Genomic DNA, 20,276 nt, shown 5'->3' with positions numbered 1-20,276 from the left:
TAGTTTTAGATATTTTTTAATATAAAAGGCTGCTCCAAGCTGAACTATTCATTTATTTAAACGTTTAGTTATTAATTATATACATTACATTATCCTTATTATGTTTTTGCTATGAAAACCATAATAAAAAAAAACACATAATGCCAAGTGTCAACTGTCAACTGTCATAATAAACAGCTCACAAATATATTTTGTCAATTTTATTTTTACAAATATTTCTACACACTGCTGAACTCTTTTTTAGAGTATAAGTATTCTTTGCTGCTGAAGTGCTGACTGCACTGTTCTAAATAAATGTCTTATGTCTATAAATAAACGCAGTTTGTAGTTTATACTTTATACCCATTGACCAATATTTGTAACCATAATATAACACTATAATACATAAAATACGATGACCCTGAATTTGGCAGACAGCAGACAAAATGTAATTTCAGATTGGGATATCTATAAGCGAAATTAAGTTTTACATGTTTACCAAATTGGAAATTGTTTGTCGTTGATTTACCTACAGGTGATAATAAAGAAAATTTTATTTTATTCTTTAAATTTTTTTTTAAATAAAAAATAAAATTTTGGGATGCTCTCACCGTGTTCCCAAATGTTTTATAAATCTGAAACTTTCAAATTTAGTTTATTATTGGATTCTGAAAAGGTGATATCGGTTAGTTTTTTCATTTCGGCTTGGAATATTCTGGGACGTGTATCTACCAGAAAAATTAATTTTTAGTGGAAAAAAGAAAACTCATATTTTCGTCTTTAAAAAATCTAAAGGTGATATTTTTTTAATTTTAAATTTGTCAGTCGGATCATAAGATATCCTCATTTTTAAATTTTGATGCTGGATATCAAAGTGAAAATTAATCAAAATAAAAATCTAAAAAATGTCATGTCTTCATTTTTAGTAAATCTATAGATGATGTATCTCGGATTTTATATATTCTTGTTTATTTGTTGTATATCCTCATCTTTCGATTTTTTATCCGAAATGGAATATCAGGCATGGATTATTCTTTTTTTTATTAAATAAAGAAAAACATATTATCAAGACAATTCAACTGTTAATATTCAGCCCATAATAAGAGAAAATTATGGAATAAAATATTTTCAGTGTTTATATCATAGCCCGGTCAAATTAGACCTAGGTATTTTTTTATAAATTTACCGTCCTGTCCATTTTTCCTTTGATCCCGAATAACTTTTGTTGCACACATGGGATCTTAAAACTTGTACTTTCAAAACTTTATTTGTTTTGGTACACCCCTACCACAATTTAGCTCTGTAGGAATTATTGTTATTGCATTTGACCGGGCTATGATATAAAGACTGAAAATGTTTTATTCCATAATTTTCTCTTATTATGGGCTGAATATTAACAGTTGCATTGCCTTGATAATATGTTATTTTTTATTTAGTAAAAAAAAGAATAATTCATGCCTGATATTCCATTTCGGATAAAAAATCGAAAGATGAGGATATACAACAAATAAACACGAATATATAAAATCCGAGATAGGTACATCATCTGTAGATTTACTAAAAATGAAGACATGACATTTTTTAGATTTTTTTTTTTGGTTAATTTTCACTTTGATATCCAGCATCAAAATTTAAAAATTAGGATATCTTATGATCCAACTAACAAATTTAAAATTAAAAAAATATCACCTTTAGATTTTTTAAAGACGAAAATATGAGTTTTCCTTTTTCCACTAAAAATTAATTTTTCTGGTAGATACACGTCCCAGAATATTCCAAGCCGAAATGAAAAAACTAACTGATATCACCTTTTCAGAATCCAATAATAAACTAAATTTGAAAGTTTCAGATTTATAAAACAATTGGGAACACGGTGAGAGCTTCCCAAAATTTTATTTTTGATTTAAAAAAAAAAATTAAAGAATAAAATAAAATTTTCTTTATTATCACCTGTAGGTAAATCAACGACAAACAATTTCCAATTTGGTAAACATGTAAAACTTAATTTCGCTTAGAGATATCCCAATCTGAAATTACATTTTGTCTGCTGTCTGCCAAATTCAGGGTCATAAAATACGATATTAATTCGGTAAATCGTAGTATTACATATAACTTAATATTATATTCATATTTTGATGCACAAATAAAAGATTTCAATGGCTGATAATCATAGCAGCGACGCTTTAACGGAGGCAGAAAGGTTAAGAGGTATGCCGTGAGACAATTGTTCTTAATAAAATACTAAAAAATGATACAGTTCTATAACAGTCTTTAACCATTTACTGATCTTCATGAATGTATGTGAATGCTTGTTAAATTTCACTTTGCAGAGGAAGAATTGGCTCGCGAATTGGAGCACAGTGATTCAAATGAAGGGGATTCTCAAGATTTGTCTTTAGAAATTGAAGAAAGTCTCCTCAAAGATGAACCTGAATGTAAGTTGTTTTAAGTTAAGGTTTTCTTTAAAAACGTATATTGGGTATCTATATTTTGTTATGATAATAAATTAACAAACTTCAAATTTTAGATGCCACATTAACAAATTATGGAGAGAGCACTCAAACTATTCAGACACAAAATGTTGATACATATTCAGATGATTTATTTAAACAAGATAAGGAGGTGGAACTAGGTCCCATATACACTGAGCGTTCAGATGATATACTAAACACTAGGACGGATGCATTTGTTGATGATAATGACAAATATGAATCATACATAAATGATTATTCGTTTGAAACAAACCAGACCATAGAAGAAAGTCAAATTGACAATATTATTGATCAAAGCACAACAAGTGAACTAAACAGAGACACTTCAATGAATAATTTGAATGAATTTGATCAGAATGACTCAAATGCTGATTACCAAACAACAGATGAAATGTTAATAAGTGAAAGGGAAAGGGAAAAGAAGAGTAAGAAGGAATTAGAAGAAGAAGAGAGGGAAAAGATGCAGTAAGTAAATATTTAATATTATTTTTATATTTAACTAGCGGTCCGCCCCGGCTTCGCCCGTGGTACATATTTACGTTTCCTCTACGTAAGAACTATCCTCGTATTTCAAGGAATATAATAAAAAGAGAATTAACGAAATCGGTTCAGCCGTTCTCAAGTTATGCGCTTACCAACATATTTTGGGATTCTTTTTTATATTATAGATTTATTATTTAATATTTCAATGGATTCTATTTAACTGTATTACTGCTCAACCAATAAAATGTTGTGTCCTTTGTAATATATCAAAATTAAACTAAACATCTTTAAATGAGTGGTAATTTTTTGAACAATTTTAATCTATATTATAAAATATAGTCAGATATTATTATCTTAATATATATAAATCTCGTGTGACAATGTTTGTCCTCAATGGACAACTAAACCACAATAAAATTAGCACACCATGTACAGTTCGATCCAACTTGAGAGATAGGATAGTTTAAACATGTAGGTACCACGGGCGAAGCCGGGGCGGACCACTAGGAAATATATATAATTGGATGTGGTTAACTTGCTGTTTGGCATTATTATATATAATTTTATGTATAAAAATTTGTTTCCAGAGTATTGGTATCAAACTTTACGGAAGAACAGTTAAACCGTTATGAAATGTACAGACGTGCAGCGTTCCCAAAAGCAGCTGTAAAGAGGTTGATGCAAACAATAACAGGCTGTTCAGTTGGACAGAATGTTGTTATCGCAATGTCTGGTATTGCTAAAGTATTTGTTGGGGAGGTTGTTGAAGAAGGTTTGTATATTGAACTTTAATTTAAAGTTAAAAAAATTATAGCATTAAAATGCTTATAAATATTTAAAAATCTTTAAATACGAACTGGAATTTTTTTTTATTCAAAATGTACATATTTAACAAAAATTAAAAGAGTAACCACATCTTCATCACACAATCAAACAAAAAAATACGATTAATCAAGTTCTTAAGCTGTCTAGAAATCAGCTATCTCAATAGGACCTCATTAATGTAATAATAATTTTATTAATTCATAAAAATTTCTTATTTTATAGCATTGGAAGTCTTGGAAACTTCTGGTGAAGCGGGACCTCTGCAGCCAAAACATCTCCGGGAGGCTTTGCGGAGATTGAGGGTGCGAGGCGCCATCCCTCCAAGAAAAGCTTTTAAACACATGGTCAGACTGTAAAATCTGGCACTCCTATTTTTTTTTGTTCTGTAAATATTGTATTTGTAATGAATCTATTTTTAAATTGAATTATTAATAATAAAGAATCTATCTCTTATAGTTTTGTTTAAGTTTGTACCCAAGATTCCAACTTATTTTTCTCATTAATGTTCCAAAAATTTAAGCACAAGTCTAGTAAACATTTAGCAAATGTTGCTAGACTCATGTCTAAATAAACTATAGTACTTACTAATAAATAGTTGAAGTGGTAAAGAAAATGTTTTTAAATAATATGTGACTTAGTTTTAAACAATGGATAGAAATATATGATACTAGCTTTCCGCCCGCGGCTTCGCCCGCGTTATGAAATAAAAACGTTACCCTCTATATGTGTGCTAAATTTCATTGTTATCGGTTCAGTAGTATTTGCGTGGAAGAGTAACACACACATACACACATCCTCACAAACTTTCGCATTTATAATATTAGTACTTAGTAGGATTTAAAAATAAAACAAAATTTTAATTAATGTTAATTTATTACATGATAGTTTGTTAATTAAAACAATTTACATTAAGTTATGGTCATTTGTTTACAAAACCTTTGAAATAAAATCAGTCTTGTTAAAAATGCTAACTCTATGGGAATCTATGAAGTTAAAATATTATAAAATACATCCATTAACAAGGGCAAAACAAATTAAAAATAAAAACACAAAACTTCCTTCAAAACAAATAAAATTGGCACTTAATTTTAGATTCCGTCTTGAGAAAAACACTTCATTTGTTGTAATTTTACATATTTCCCAATATCACAGATATTTTTTATTGAAGGCAATGTGATATTTTGATTTGGAATAGCTTTAAAATTTATTTTGTGAATAATTGATACAATGTAGTTAGGAAGGCACATTTTTATACTCTCATTTAAGAATTTGGTAACACTGTCCCAAAACAATATCTTTGTTCTACATTAATAAAACGAATCAGTAATCATTTGTATGTATAAAAGGGGATTTAATATAAATCTGATCATTTTATTAATGTTATAAAACCCATTCACACTCATATAATATATTAATACATTACTACCAATCTATAAGATGGTGTAAAGTAACATGATAATAAGCCACTGTTATTTCATCTTTTTACCTTTGTAAAAATCATAACAATGTTAGTTTGAAAACATGTTTTAGTCATAACGCTAACCAAAAATTAGCAATAAATAGGTAGGTAATTAATAAATAAACAATGCTATTGCATAACAATAAGATAGAATGTCAATACGAAAAACATTTATGACGAGCGGTACATAGGATAAATAAAATTAATGAAATCATTATAATTTGAGACTCATTGCAAAAATAACAGTAATTGACATTGGTTACAAATAAAAGAAATTACAATTCCGACAACTTGTACGTAAACTTCAAGCATAGAAGTTCGCTTCGAAAATTAGGACTAGATATATCGGCCACACGTTCACAAGCACTTCACACTAAGAGTCTTTTCACACCACACTCGATACAAAATTTGGCAGTGTCGACTGGGAACTTGCTCCCACACTCGTGGCAGAAGCGGGATAGTCGGGGGGCAGAAGTTGGCGCGGATTCCCGCCGACTTCTGTGTAGAGAAGTCTCCGAGCCACTCGAGCTCAGAGCCTCTTTTGAGTTCTGCCGCCGCGGAGCGCTCCGGTGCGTCGACGTACGAGAACTAGTGTGTTTATCTGAAATAATTATTTAAGTTAATAAATAAAATGCATTGTAGCAAAAAAAATGTGTAAAAATTCATGAAATTATTGTATTGGGCATTGGCAGCAATCCTTAATAACTGTACCTTGAATTTAATCTGTTCGTTTAAAGTGGATCAAAATCGAGTCTCAAGAAGTCGGTTACATTCAAACAAATAGAGGTGGCAAACAAAAGCGTGTAATTTTTTTTAACTATATTCTAAACTTACCATTTATATTCGGATTTGCTACACTATTATAAGATGAGTGTATTTCAGATCTTGTTAAAGGCTCCTGTAATTCAGTCGATCTCTCCATAGCTAAGAATTCCTCACTGGATATGGAGCGTCTGTCTTCTTTATGGCTATCACTGGTATCCGATCCAGCTGGGATTTGTTCCAGCAAGACCAAGTCATTTGATTCTTTTACATTGCACAATGAGAGTTTCGAAGGTGAGACTCGATTTAAGCTGAAATAAATTCGAGTTCATTTTAAAATTCAAATAAATAAATATATTTCAAATTCAATAATGGACTTTATGTATAAGTATTATATGTTACAGTTCAGCTTACCTAGTTGCCTAGGTAATTACCTGACTAACCTGCTATATGCTGAATCATTGCTCATTTTCCCACTCGGTGTATGGTTTCCAGCATTCATTACAGCATCGCTCTTATTAATCTTCTGTTCACATTTCTTCCGAGAGTCTCTTTTCACTGTATCTATATACATTTTTGTGATATCTTTATGAGATTGACTCTTTTCATGTTTTTGTGATTCATAAAATTTGTCAAATTCTTTGAGCGACTGCATTATGTCGTCCTCCAACTGGTCAGACTTCTGCCGACTCTTATTGGGAGTATCTATTTTGCTCGTAGGTTTCTTTTGGATGGAATCGAGGAGGGAAGTGGAACGTTTGACGGAGGAAGGGAACAGTTTCTCACCCACAATATTGTTACTGCTAAAAACAAGTGACATTGATTTATTAACTGGTATTAATCCGTTGTTACTGCAATTCAAAGTATTTTTTGCCTCGACTTTAGAATCTACTATATCGTTTGATAATTCGGATTGCTTAACGACTCTGGTTGTGGAACTACATGTGCGTTTATTTTCTAATTTTTGTTTATTAACTTCCTCGTCAAAGGAAGTCATAAACTCTTCAAGATCGAAATCTTCACATAAAGAATCATCGTCTCGACCTGAAGTTCTAGATGCTATGCTGTGTTCTAAAGAGGACATTAATTTATGGTACTGAGAGCTTAAATCATTAATAATTGTTGTCGTTGTATTATTTGAATGGAAATTATTGTTATTTTCATTATTATAATATTCTAAATTAGCAGGTTTTTTGGCATCATTAGAATTGTTATTGTTGGTACTAAAAGATTCAAACTTAGCAGGTAAATTTTCTGTCGTTAACAGTGACTCTAGACTACTAATTATGTCGGGGTTATTAAGTATAGTATTAACATTAATGGGCAAATTGTCATTTTCATTAATGAGCATAGGATCTATGTAATTACTGTCAGTCATTGACGAATTATCGCACGAAAAAATTGCATCCAGATTAACGAAGTCTTTCTTTTCTTCGTCTTTTTTAATTTTATCAAGTTTGAGAGGCTGTTTCGTTGTATTTCGTTGAAAAGCATGATGCATTGATGTAGATAATTTAGGAATTTTGTCTTTTAATTTCGGTGTACTATAAACTGAATTATTGTAGCTTGAGAAAGATCTGTTTAAACTACTATTACGATTAAAATATGGCTTATCTACTGAACTAATATTTTCTTTGCTAGACTTAGTGAAGGTCGTGTTGAGATTTGGTCTTTTATCATTCCTATTCAACCTGAATGAACTACATCTCCCACCAAAGGTGTTAGGAGTGTTATCGTTATTTGTACTTCCAAAAGATTTCATTCTATGTAATGTGGGTGTTTTCTGATATGTTTTATTCAAAGAGTCTTTCATTATTTTAGTGTTGTCAGGGCGAAGAGTGGAAGATTTAGTGGTAGGAGTTTGCTTTAATGTAGGAAGGGTACGGTTGGAATCTTTAGAATTTTGTTTTTTAGGTATATTCGTATCTGAGGACATAAGCTCTTTCATCTGTCTGGCAGCTGATGCAAAGGGGTCATAGTCGTCGTCAAGCCTGTAAAAAACCAAATTCTAATTTGAACACTACGATGTAAACTAGAACACAAAGTAAGCTAATTACATGATGCATGATAAAGAACACTAATGTACATAATCATATGTAAAATGCAGTAGATGTAACCAACTAAAGTAATGACGAAACAACAATGCCTTCAAAATACCCTAAATACTTATGTGTGTAGTGTTCTACTTAAATGTATATTTTTAATTTCCAACTTGATAACGATTTACATAGATAACATAAAACAACCTTTTCAAATCAATGCGAGGTAACTTTAAAGGCGGTGCTTCATCACTACTCTCTTCTCGATTTTCTTTTATTATAAAAGTCCTATATTCTTTATTTGTTTTGTTCTGCATTTTGCATTTTCGATTGTCTTTATATACATTTGATACATTGTTTTTACTTTTAGGGCCCTTTCGAACTAATTTATTGTTTTCTTCTATGGCGGGTAATTTAACATTGGAATCTTGCTTCGGAGTTACTTCTTCTGCATTCTTATTTTGATCGTAAAATTTTAATTCATAAACAGTTATATGTTCCATGTCTGAAACTTTTCTATTAACATCATCTACAGCATTTATATCATCCTCCCGTGTTTCTTGTAAAATTTCTTTAAAATTGCTTTTTAGTTCCTCAATCGTATCTGAGAAACTGTGTTTGGTTAATATATCTTTATTACTATTTGCACATACTGATTCAATAGAGCTAGTTTTAGGGGTATGGATGTGTTCTATGTCTTCATCTGTAATTTCCTTCTTAGTTTTACTATCACATATCATATCATCTGTCAACGTGAGAAATTCTTCCAAATCAGCGGGATTATCAGTAAACTTTGTATACGTGTCCCCGCTGCCATGACGACTGACCAAATTGTTTTGATCCTCGTCATCCATTACGTTTTCTTTCTCATCACAATCTAAACTATCTTCACTTAGATCGCGTTCATAATTTTCATCAAAATGTTCATTGGACAAGTCAATATATTCTTCGACGTCTTCCTTGATTAAATTTTCTGCTGGATTATTTTTGAAAACATCTGTTTTTGATTCAAAATTGGTATCAGAATATTCATTTAGAATTTCTAAACGTTTTATGTCTTCCGTAAAGTCTATTGCATCGGAAGAGGATTGATAGAATGGGACTTCAGCTTGATTAAAACCGGTAACTGCCTCATCACAATCGGCTTGTTCGCGTAGTTCTTTACTATTGTCACAAGAACTCACCATACTTGGATTTTTATACAATAATTCAACGCTAGACGAATTTTCAATTATTTCGTTGTTTATAAAAATTTCTGTCTCGCATTTGTTTGCCTGAATTTTATTTATTTGTGCGGATTTTTCTTTTTTCTTGTTTTGCTTAGGAGGAGATGTATCGTGTATTACACAAGGAACGCATGGACATAAAAGTTCTGTATTAATTCCTATAGATTGGCTATTTTTCTCCCTACTTGATTTCGGTGGACAATCCTCCAGACTATCTAAACTCATAGTGCTTTCTTTATGCCTCTTCGGGACATCTTTCTTTATTTTAGGTTTTATATTAATTTCTTTAATCGCTATATGTGCCTGCTTTGTGATTTTGCTGTCGATAGATTTCTTCTCAGTAATTACCGTTTCTTTTTTAATCATATCTTTATTTGTTTTTTTCACTATCTTTTCCTTTTTTGGCAGCGGAATTTGGCTTTTGGAAGGGCATTCAGTTTTTTCTGTGACTTTGGAAGCTCTTTGTACTTTTGCTAATATTTTTTCACTTTTTTCTTTGTGTTTTTCAGCAAGTTCTTCAAGCTTTTTTAGTTGTTGCTTCTTTTTTACAGTCATTCGTACTTTATATTTATTCTCTTTTTCTTGTTTATTAACATCGGGGTCAGTATTGCATTGTTGAAGAGGAGCAATTTTATGTTCTTGATTATTTCTAAAGAAGGGGAAAGGAAGGAAAATTCAGTACTCTGAATGAAGATTACAAACAAGGAGATAGGAATACGTTAGTAATTATATAAAAAAATATATTAAAATTACAAGAATATGCAAAATCCTTCCTTTCCCCTTATTTGCTAGCTAAGTACATTACCATATACAATATTGTTCTCTATATAAAGTTTGTCTATAATCAGGTCAATATGGTGAAAAGGACTTTACCTAGAACTGCTCAAGTCCCTAGCAAGCCTGGCTTGTCTCGCTTTGATATTTGCATCTCCGGATGATTTATTTTGTGAAGCGCGTGAGTTCCTTATTACTGGAACATGAGGAGAGTTTTCCTCGTGACAATCGTTACTAGATACCGATTCTGAAATAGAATGTAATAAATAATTGTACCAATTAAATAAAATATGACGTACCTCGATTAGAAATTTTAGTTCTTGGAAATTATTTTATTGGATTATTTTAGTGACACTTTTCTTGTAGTATTATAACGGCCTAAGCTACTTTTAAATGTTCTTCGTACAATTTAAATTCAGGTACATACATTTACAAGGAAATTTTCTGAGCAGCTCATTAAGAATAAAGGTAAGATGGCATAATAATGAATCATACAGTATTAAAGTATTTACCTGATGCCCTAGACCGCGGGTGTTTATAGTCGCCATATTCCCGCGGCGGTGAAATACCACGACTCGATTCCACAGAAGCTGATCTACTGTTCGATGACTTTTCACGAGTTTGAGATGACCTGTAATATAATGATAATAATTTTCTTTTAGCATAAGTTTTCTTTTTGTATTTTTGTTGCTATAATGTAGGTTCTTATTTAAATAAATAAATGTCAACAGGATTGAAGATTATAAAAATGCAAATACATATTGTTTACAAAAGTTGTGCTACTACTATTATAAATTATTCTAGATGCAACTAAATACTTTTACTATTTTTATTATCTATTAATCTAAGATCTTTGAAACTGCTAACTTATACATATTAAACATCAAAAAAATTACCGTCGTGTCCGTACAGGCGGCGCTTTATACTGCGTGCGCGCATTGAGCCGCTGCTTCGCGTCCGCTATGTGCGGCGGCGGTTGCGCGGGCGCGGCCGGTAATATCTTCGCTTTGTCCGCGCACCACTCCACGTGGCGTTCGAACGCGCGCACGCCGAACGCGCGGCTGCAGTGCGGACACTTTTGGAGATCTGCTGTCGGCTATAATAAATAATATCGGCTATAGTGGGATGGTATTTGTGGGATTTCCAGGATAAAACCTATCCTTTGTCCTTCCTCAGGTCTCAAGCTATCTCTGTACCAAATTTGAAGTACATAAATCCATTCAGTACTTTTTGTGAGCTATCGTTTAAGATTATGTTATCACAGACAAAATGCTCACATTAGCGAAGCGGTAACGGTATATATATATGCCGGCTGTGGGAAGCTAGAGACGAAAACATGGATTTTAAGGAAAAATTAAGCAAAAATTTTTTGGCGTAATTTTGTAGTGATCAGTGTATGCAAAACTACAAGTCCCTTCGCGCTTAGTATACCAATAGTGGGACACCCTGTATATGTATTGTATAGATAGATCATAGATGCACAAGAAAATTAACAATAAACAAAAAAATAAATTTGGAAAATCCAAAAGTGCACGCCTCATAATTTTTTTTTAATAATTATTTATTAATTATTATTTTTGTTTATTTAATAACAATTAAACCACATCGAATCAGACCCTGAAAAATGAAAGGGTTCTATTCCTGAGCATACTCAAGCGTAAGAGAAAAAAAAAGACTCGATTAGTAAAGTATTTCGGTCGCTATCGTGTTAACAAGAAAATCCTCCGCACATACAGACACACGGACGTCCAAGACAGAACTTTTTTAAACTGTTTTTTAACTAGTTTAAATAACAAAAATGACATCAAAAATATCATGAATGTTAAAAATAGTGTTTTTTCTTAATATGTGTGTGTATGTATTATCTTACAAGTGCAATGTATGATACATAAAGACATTTTAAGTTTGAAAAATCAGATGTTTTGCGCGAAGTGACAGTAGAACCCACCTCAACGCTTCGCTTATGAGGCGTGCAATATTGGTTAATTATGTTTATTTTAATCTTAATAATTGTTTGTTAAAAATAATCGTATTAGCATAGAAAGCCATGAATTCAACTTCAAGTAATAAGTAAATCCTATAATTTAATATAATTAACACCATGTATGGAGAGTGTCATTTCTCTAGTCTATTTGAAAGTCCAGCTGTTAGGCTTTAATAGGTACATATGTAATTAAATCTTTTCTCAAGTTGTATATTCTGTTATGTTTCCTTGTTGTAAGATTACTTCGTATACGAGATGCAGAATCTTGATTTTTACATAAAATGCATTGCAGAGTTTGAGGTTAGATTTAAATAACTAGATTAATAATTATAGGTTATGAAAATGTAATTCTTAATAAAAAATGTCTAGAAACTGCGATAACGACTTAAAACTCGAAATTTTTATACAAATTAAGAAGTTAAGAAATAAGATTATACTTGCCTTCATGATAGCACTGCGAACTGACTGTACTTTTGGCTTAGGCGTTGCTTTGGCAGTGTTCGGCGGACTCTTCTCAAGGAATGGGCTGTTTTCTGGAAGACCGAAATTCTTTGGCAAGTATTGTTCTAAGTCCGTGCCTGTAATTTTGGTAGTTTGTGAGCATGCTAGTGATTTGTATGCTAAATACGCGTGCGTCTGTTTTTACATCACAATGCATAATTCCACATTTCGTGCAAAACCTCCACGATACACTGATCAAACCATGCATTTATTATGCGCCATTATGTTAATATGAATCATTGTTTTATATCTTCCAATGGGTTCATCGCTTGTAGGCGTTCGTTTCGAAACTTGGCTCCACAAACATTATGCAAATATGGACCCAATAACGATAGCGCTAAGTCATAATGGAGTGTCACCTCTTCAAAATATTTACATACAACTGTGGACTCAGAGCACAAATAGCTTAGAGTGCGATACTTTAATGGACTGCGGACGTATTGTGGTTGACTTAATGCGGCCTTGAGGAAATGTAGGTAGAGTCATATGTTATCAATTAGATTGTGTCTTATTCAGATTCACGCGAATTAAAATCATTTCTAAACATGTTATTTTGTTAATATCACAGGCCACAGCTTACTCAATTAATCTTAATTTTTGTATTACCTCTATTCATTATTAAAGTTTAAAATAAGTAGTTGTAGCGTAAATACAGTATTAATTATGAGGTCTAACGTTTTCCATCCATCAATATTATAGTCCCGTAATTTGTTCTAAATGTTTATTTATGTAGCCTCACGCGTGATGCAAATGCTAAGTATTAGTTGCATCGATATAGTAACTGTTAAATTGGCAAATAACATCCAAACAGTCATACACTCACCAGAATCACTGTTCGCTAGGATCTGCCCTTTACCCATAACAATATAATACAAAATGTCAGCATTTTTTCAAATTCATGCCAATACAAATTCTATGTCCAAAAGCCAAAAGCTATCTCACATGTGTGTATTTAAACTGCAATATATTTAAAAGTTCTAATCCTACATTCAAATTCGCTGTACATACTCAAGCTTTAGCACTCAAACATCGTACCTACATACAAATGTGTCTTACCTTCGCGCCTCTGTCTCGAAGAGTCGAATGTTTTCCTCTTCTTGATGGTCATTTTTTCGCATATCTTTACGTGTTTTGCTAGAGATTGCGGCACGAATGTCCTTCCGCAGACGGGGCATGGCGCTAGGGGTAGTGGTCCGGAAGGCTCTGGGGCTACGGGGGCCACAGGTTTAGTCGGCACGGGCGGGGACGGAGGGGGCCCCACGCGGCTGGGTGGAGGCGTCCTTGCCACAGGCCGGAACGACTCGCTACTACTCGGAGACAGGCCATCTGTGGGTTCTGGTGAACCAGACCGCGAGGACTTTTGTGAATTCTGCTGTTCTTGATGCCGTTTGCCTGGAACAATAATAAATGACCGATAATTATCATTAGGTAATAACAAATACCACATGCGCCTCTACATCCAATTTGCAAAGAAAGTTACAAAAACGCATTGAATAATTCTGATATAATATAGGTATATTGAATTTTAGCGAGAGATCGTTCCTGACAGGTTTATTAACATTTTACTCTGAAAATTTATTGCAGAGGCGGCACTTGCTTTAAGGTGAGCGCTAAAGAGTCACTAGGTCACGAGTCAAGCCATGAGGTCAATCCAAATATTTGTGCCTCGAAATATCATTATGGGTTATGGCACGAACCTACCGGAATTACATTACATAAAAATTGTTATAAATAACAGCGATTACACGTAATAGAGCTAATATGCTCTATTACGAGTAATAAAATAGCAAACATTTAAACATTACTTGTACTATAAATAGATATCTACAACTTGATGCATATTAGCATTTGTTTGGTAAGTGTAAATATTTCGTCCTCTACGAATTTAATTTGTTTACACTTTACACATTTCCACACTTGCAATACTGTTTATATTTGAGGACGTCTCGTGCTCTCGTAATTGATGTCACAACTCACAAACACTAAGAAATGTTTGATCATGTATTTATTTTATCTACTACATATAAAGAGGTACCGTGTAACACTTAAAATGTTGACATTGCTTTATCATTCACTTGTATTTATATATGTTACGGCTAAAGGTAGGTGAGAACATAAACTTAAGATTAGCCGGCTAAACTTAGGTTTATTTTCGACGAGGTGTTAATGTTAGTTTGTTCTATCTTTAGCCGGCTAAACTTAAGTGTAACCGCAGGCCCGTGGCTAAAAATGTCGGGGTGGGTAGATTTGGTTACTATAATACATGTAAGGAACAGGGCGAGTGTTTTCTGGCACTTCGCCGGCTGCTGCCGCAGCACGCTCGCTGCGCTCGCTCGGCTCGTGCGGGTCTTAAGAGTTCTAACCTAACCTAACCTAGCCACCAGCTTTCTGCCCTGAGTCGGGGTGGGTAGATTTGGTTACTATAATACATGTAAGGAACAGGGCGAGTGTTTTCTGGCACTGTGCGGGCCCCTCAAGCCCTCCACCGGCCCGGCGCTAACCAAATCTACCCACCCCGACATTTTTAGCCACGGGCCTGCGGTTACACTTAAGTTTAGCCGGCTAAAGATAGAACAAACTAACATTAACACCTCGTCGAAAATAAACCTAAGTTTAGCCGGCTAATCTTAAGTTTATGTTCTCACCTACCTTTAGCCGTGACATATACATTCATACAATAACAATGACTTTTTCTCAGAAATCTACAAAGAAACCAATTCTTCATAATAATCAAGTTTCACTGGACACCTTCTTAGTGTGAGGTCTATTTTATTTAAGCAAATCATTTCTAATTATTTATAGATACATCTTCCGATTAGTTGTACTTGTAATTACGCCTAATTATTGGGTAGGTTACGATTGTTTGAGTAATATTAATATCAGTATGTTACTTCAGCACCCACCGCAGTAAATTTCATTATTAAAAACCGGTTTTCTGACCTTGAACGCACGGTCGACAATAATTTATTCAAATCATTAATTAATACGGAGTGCGGTGTTCCTGCGATAAACAACAAACTTTACATAAAATTGAAATTCCTAAGAATAACACTTAGGTGATACATTTTGATTTAAGGCTAGTGGGTTTTAAGTTCAGAAATTTATATTCGAAACGTATTCCTCAGTTGATGGGACTCGAGACACGATTGAACTGTTAATTCAAGCAAAATGCCTTCATTGACCATCTAAGTACATAGTATCTTGGTAATGCGGAATTTTTATGTGTTATATTTTTATGAACATAGTACATAGTTAGGAAGAGCAAGATCTTTTAAATAATATAACGCATGACATATTCAACTTCAATGATACAAATCAATGCAATAAAGATCAATTGAAAAATACGCTCTACCACTTTATACGCTACAGAGTATTTATTTTGAAATGTTTTTTAAAACATTTACTCCTTTTCCCATTTAAGCAGGTTAATATCAAAAAATTTAGGTGTAATAAAATGTAAAAGCGCTTATATAGCATTCAAAAAATGCCCAAAAGCCCATTTGGTATTCTGTGACGCGGCGTTTGTCCGTGTTCTTTGAATATATTTGCCACTCCCAATAACCTTATGTAAATATTAATGCAGAGTACATCGGTCGCTCGTGTCTCGACCGTAAATTGCTACAGGTTTTGTTCGACACGGAATATGGGTACAGAATATATGTATGGGCTGGGTTAACAAGCGAACCGCTGTCTGTCAGCTCTACCGTATTCATCAAGAATGATGTGCAAGTAATAAGCGACTGATGCCACGGATTGTTATCGTATGTTTTAATTTTGACCACTTCCCTTGAAATCTTAAATTTCAAGGTGAGTGACGTGAGTATTGAATTTTTGTGAATGAAATATTCAATCGGGAAAGGGGGAAACAAAAAAAAAAGTATTTACTGTTAACGAACAAAATTCTATCGTACTTTACTCATTAATAACAAGTACCTTAGTTGTTGTGGACTGTATAATTTTGGGGTTCGTAGTCGAAATAAAACCCTCCCTTCGACATACATACATATATTTTCCTTTTACAATTACAATTTATACCACTAATTACACTTAATTACTATTACTTATTAACTACTGGTCTGTAATAAGGACTTGCTCTAACTGATCACTATTAGTACTTATTCGCTACTGGTCTGGAGTAAGCACTTGCTCGAACTGAACTCCATTTGAAAATTTGTGCTATTTATATGCGTCGCCGGCGGGGAGATTCAAAGCGGCCGCCCGGCGGCGAGGCACAAAGCGGCGGCGGCATCCAAAAGGCGGCGAGACTCAAAGCGGCGGCGGCATCCAAAAGCGGCGGCGGCTGTCTTGTATGTGCCGCCTAGGCCACGCCTCCTCCACGTGTAAACGCAATGCACGTGGCGTACTGAGTACAGCGCGATAGGCGAAACCGCGGTGCGCCTCGTCGAAACCGCGGTGCGCCTCTCTTCCACGTGGAGCCGCTGCGCGGGGAGCCCCGTTACCGCCTGCGTGTGCTCGTCCTTTACAGTCCTCCCCCCGGCGTAGCTTGCGTAGCCTCCTTCATCACGACGAGCTTGCTGACGGGGCGTCTGAAGATCCCGCTCTTTGTCTTCACTTCGGCTACCCGCACAGCGTCGTCCGGCCCGGCGTGAACGCGCACCACGACCCCCATGGGCCATGTGTTGCGTGGCAAGACGTGGTCCACGATGATGACCACGTCACCTTCCTCGAGGCGTCGCGTGTCCTTTCGCGCCTCCCCCCGTGGCACGAGCGTCGGTAGGTACTCCTTGATCCATCTGCGCCAGAAGTGGTCGGCGAGCGCCTGGCTGGCGCGCCAGGTCCGTCGGTCTGCTTCGTCGCACGGCCCCGTCGTCGGCAGTCCCGTTGAGGAGCCCAACAGGAAGTGGTTGGGCGTGAGGGCTTCGGGGTCGTCTGGGCTCACGCTCACGTGAGTCAGCGGCCTCGCGTTCACCGCGAACTCCGCCTCGGTGAGTAGAGTCCGCAGCACCTCTTCTGGCGGCGCCTTCTCCCGTAGTGTCGCGCCGAGCGCGGTTTTCACCGACCGCACCAGCCGCTCCCATGCACCGCCTTGATGCGGCGCACCCGGCGGTATGTAGCGCCACTCCATCCGGTGGCGCAGCGCTTCTTCTTGTAGCGCCGGCGCCCACTCGTTGTACGCCTTCTTCAGTTCTTGATCGGCGCCCCTGAAGTTTGTACCGTTGTCTGAGTACATCAGACGAGGCCACCCTCTGCGAGCTGCCATCCTTCTCAGCGCCATGATGGCTGAGTCCGTTGACAGAGATGCGACGAGCTCCAGGTGCACGGCGCGCGATGTCAGGCATGTGACAGCGCGCCCCATCTCTTCTCTCTTCTTCGTCCGATCTTGACCATCATTGGCCCGAAGTAGTCGACCCCGCAGTTGGTGAAGGGTCGGTGGAACGGGTCGAGGCGAGCGCGCGGCAAGTCCCCTTTGGCTGGGACCTGCGGCATTGCTCGGCGTACTCGGCACAGCGCGCAGTTCTTCTCCACGGCGCGCACTGTAGGCCGCAGGTGGATGACCCAGTAGCGCTGCCTCAGGTCGTTGGTGACGCGCTCGCGGTTGGCATGTCCGGCGGCACAATGTTCCTGTAACACTATTAGTCTGGTTATTCTGTGCCGGCCGTCGAGGATTACCGGCTTCTTCATTGTGTCGGGTGCCGTGGCTGCGTTTATGCGGCCCCTTACTCTCAGCACGCCGTCTTCCATTACCGGGTCCAATTTGTACAGTCTACTGGATCTGCTGATGGGGCGCGCGTCCTTGATTCGCTTTATGTCTTCTCCAAAGCTGTCGTTCTGTGCGCGCTGTACCAGCAGTCGTTCGGCTTGCTCCAGGTGGCGACATTCTAGTCTCGTCGCCGTGTGTCTGATGCGTATGTCAATGAATGCGAGCACCCTTGCTGTTGCTCCCACCAGTGTGCGGAATTTGGAGAAGCGCTCTGGATCCGGCAGCCATTCCATCTTCCGTGGCAGCTCGCTTACATGCAGTACATCAGCCTCGTCCGTAGTTTGTCGTAGTTCCTTCTCCGTGGGCCACTGGTCCTCCGTCTTTGTCAGGAATTCTGGACCCTGGAACCATCGATCATGTCCCGTGGTGAAACTTAGGCGGGTGGCGTCGTCGGCAACGTTTTCATGAGTCGGCAGCCACCGCCACTCTTCCCTTTGTGTTAGTTCTCCAATCTCACCGAGGCGATGCGCGACGAACGGCGTGTATCTCTTTGCATCGTTGCGCACCCAGTGCACCACCGTCGATGAGTCTGTCCAAAACCAAGTACGAGATATGTCATACCTGTGCTCTCTTCTTATCTGATCAGCGAGTCTGGCGCCGATCACCGCCGCCTGCAGCTCTAGGCGCGGGATTGTCTGCGCGCGCCGTGGTGCCACCTTCGCTTTCGCCGAGACGAGTTTCACTTGTACGCTGCCGTCCGTTCGCCGCATACGCCAGTACGCCACGGCTGCATACGCTTGTTCACTGGCGTCGCATAGCACGTGCAGCTCGATGTCTTCGACGTTGTCCGTTGTGTAGCATCGCGGCAAACGTAGCGCGCCGACCGCTTCCAGCTGCGCCAGCCAGCCCGCAAACTGCTCGCCCTCTTCTTCAGGTATTGGTTCGTCCCATGAAATTTGGAGGCGCCACAGGCTCTGCAATATGATTTTAGCACGGATGGTGAAATAACTTAAGAGGCCTAGTGGGTCATAAATTGACATTACCGCACTTAATGCTTCGCGCTTGGTTGGCGGGCGCTTGCGATCTCGCACCTCCACCGGTACCCTGTTCATCGCTGTGTTGAATCCTAGCGCGTCTTGCTCGGCGTCCCAAATTAGCCCGAGGATCTTCGGGGCTGGCTGCGCTCCTCCCAGCTGCGTTGGTGTGCTGGCGTGCAGTTCTCGTGGCACGTCCCTCAGCACGCTCCTGTCGCTGGCGTTCCATCCCCGTAGCTTGAAGCCTGCCGCCGCGTGCACCGTCCGTATTTCTTCGATTGCTTGTCTGGCTTCCTCCGCGTCGGCGTAGCTCACCACCAGATCGTCCATGTAGTGGCTCTTAGTTATCGCGTCTAACGCCATTGGATATTGTTCTGCGTGCTGCCGCGCATTATGATTACGAATGTAATGCGCCATGAACGGAGAGCTCGCTGCACCGAATATCATGGACGTCATCTTGTAGTGCTGTGGCGGCGTGTCGCGTCGGCTCCCTCTCCATAAAAACTGCTGCGCTGGCTGGTCTTCGGGTCTTATTTTTACTTGTAGGAACATCTCCTCTATATCTGCCGTGACTGCCACTGCCTTTTCCCTGAATCGAAATAATATACCCGGCAGTGATAGTAGCAAGTCTGGGCCCTCAAGCAGTTCGTCATTTAAACAAGTCCCGTGGCTTTTGGCTGCCGCATCGAAAACCAATCGCTGCTTCCCTGGCTTGTTGGGATTGGTCACAGCGAAATGCGGCAGGTACCAGCACACGCTGCTCTCGCCTTCACTGCCGTCGCATGGAACCGCATACCTTTTCTCAAATAAGTTGTTCATCTGCTTGGTGTACTCGGCTGCGAATTCCGGCGCGGCGTCCATCTTGGCTTCAATCTTCAGAAGTCTCCGCAGCGCGGCATTGTAGCTCGGCGGCATGCGGACATTATCTCTCTTCCATGGCAGGCCGATTTCATACCCGCCCGGCGTCTTCTTCGTAGTCATCTCGACGATTGACGTTGCTCGTCGGTCGGCTTCACCTATGCGCGGTCTACTGGCTATGTTCAATGATTCTATCTT

General features: G+C 37.6%; 2 protein-coding genes across 10 annotated transcripts in view; one reads left to right on the top strand and one right to left on the bottom strand.

Annotated features, from left to right (window-relative positions):
• The first annotated feature begins 301 nt into the window (after window positions 1-301).
• Window positions 302-4,232, top strand: Taf11 (TATA-box binding protein associated factor 11). Its single transcript, XM_090111423.1, has 6 exons — window positions 302-396; window positions 2,060-2,187; window positions 2,310-2,414; window positions 2,507-2,936; window positions 3,542-3,726; window positions 4,002-4,232. Exons 2-6 carry the CDS (start codon window positions 2,136-2,138, stop codon window positions 4,133-4,135), a joined length of 906 nt encoding a protein of 301 aa, XP_089967549.1. The 5' UTR covers window positions 302-396; window positions 2,060-2,135; the 3' UTR covers window positions 4,136-4,232.
• Window positions 4,233-4,639: 407 nt separating this feature from the next.
• Window positions 4,640-20,276, bottom strand: part of LOC149901174 (uncharacterized) — a 38,271-nt gene continuing 22,634 nt past the window's right edge. For 4 of the 9 annotated variants that reach the window (XM_090111402.1, XM_090111396.1, XM_090111397.1 and 1 more), the window contains 9 exons: window positions 13,581-13,916; window positions 13,348-13,374; window positions 12,465-12,601; window positions 10,936-11,135; window positions 10,552-10,670; window positions 10,139-10,286; window positions 6,435-7,991; window positions 6,073-6,311; window positions 4,640-5,839 (listed from right to left, as the gene is read on the bottom strand). In XM_090111402.1, coding sequence (XP_089967528.1) covers window positions 5,607-5,839; window positions 6,073-6,311; window positions 6,435-7,991; window positions 10,139-10,286; window positions 10,552-10,670; window positions 10,936-11,135; window positions 12,465-12,601; window positions 13,348-13,374; window positions 13,581-13,916 — 2,996 coding nt within the window. In that variant the 3' untranslated portion in view covers window positions 4,640-5,606. Of the gene's footprint in view, window positions 5,840-6,072; window positions 6,312-6,434; window positions 7,992-8,246; window positions 9,915-10,138; window positions 10,287-10,551; window positions 10,671-10,935; window positions 11,136-12,464; window positions 12,629-13,347; window positions 13,375-13,580; window positions 13,917-20,276 lie in introns of all 9 variants that reach the window. The other 5 variants (XM_090111404.1, XM_090111398.1, XM_090111400.1 and 2 more) reach the window with 5 other exon arrangements.

This window comes from Colias eurytheme, chromosome 17 (assembly GCF_061535395.1).
Source record: "Colias eurytheme isolate Ceu_HAF_F1 chromosome 17, ilColEury1 Martin Lab GWU primary, whole genome shotgun sequence".
Lineage (NCBI taxonomy): Eukaryota > Metazoa > Arthropoda > Insecta > Lepidoptera > Pieridae > Colias > Colias eurytheme.
Note: the sequence above shows the minus strand (reverse complement) of the source record. Positions and strands in the feature narration are given on the sequence as shown.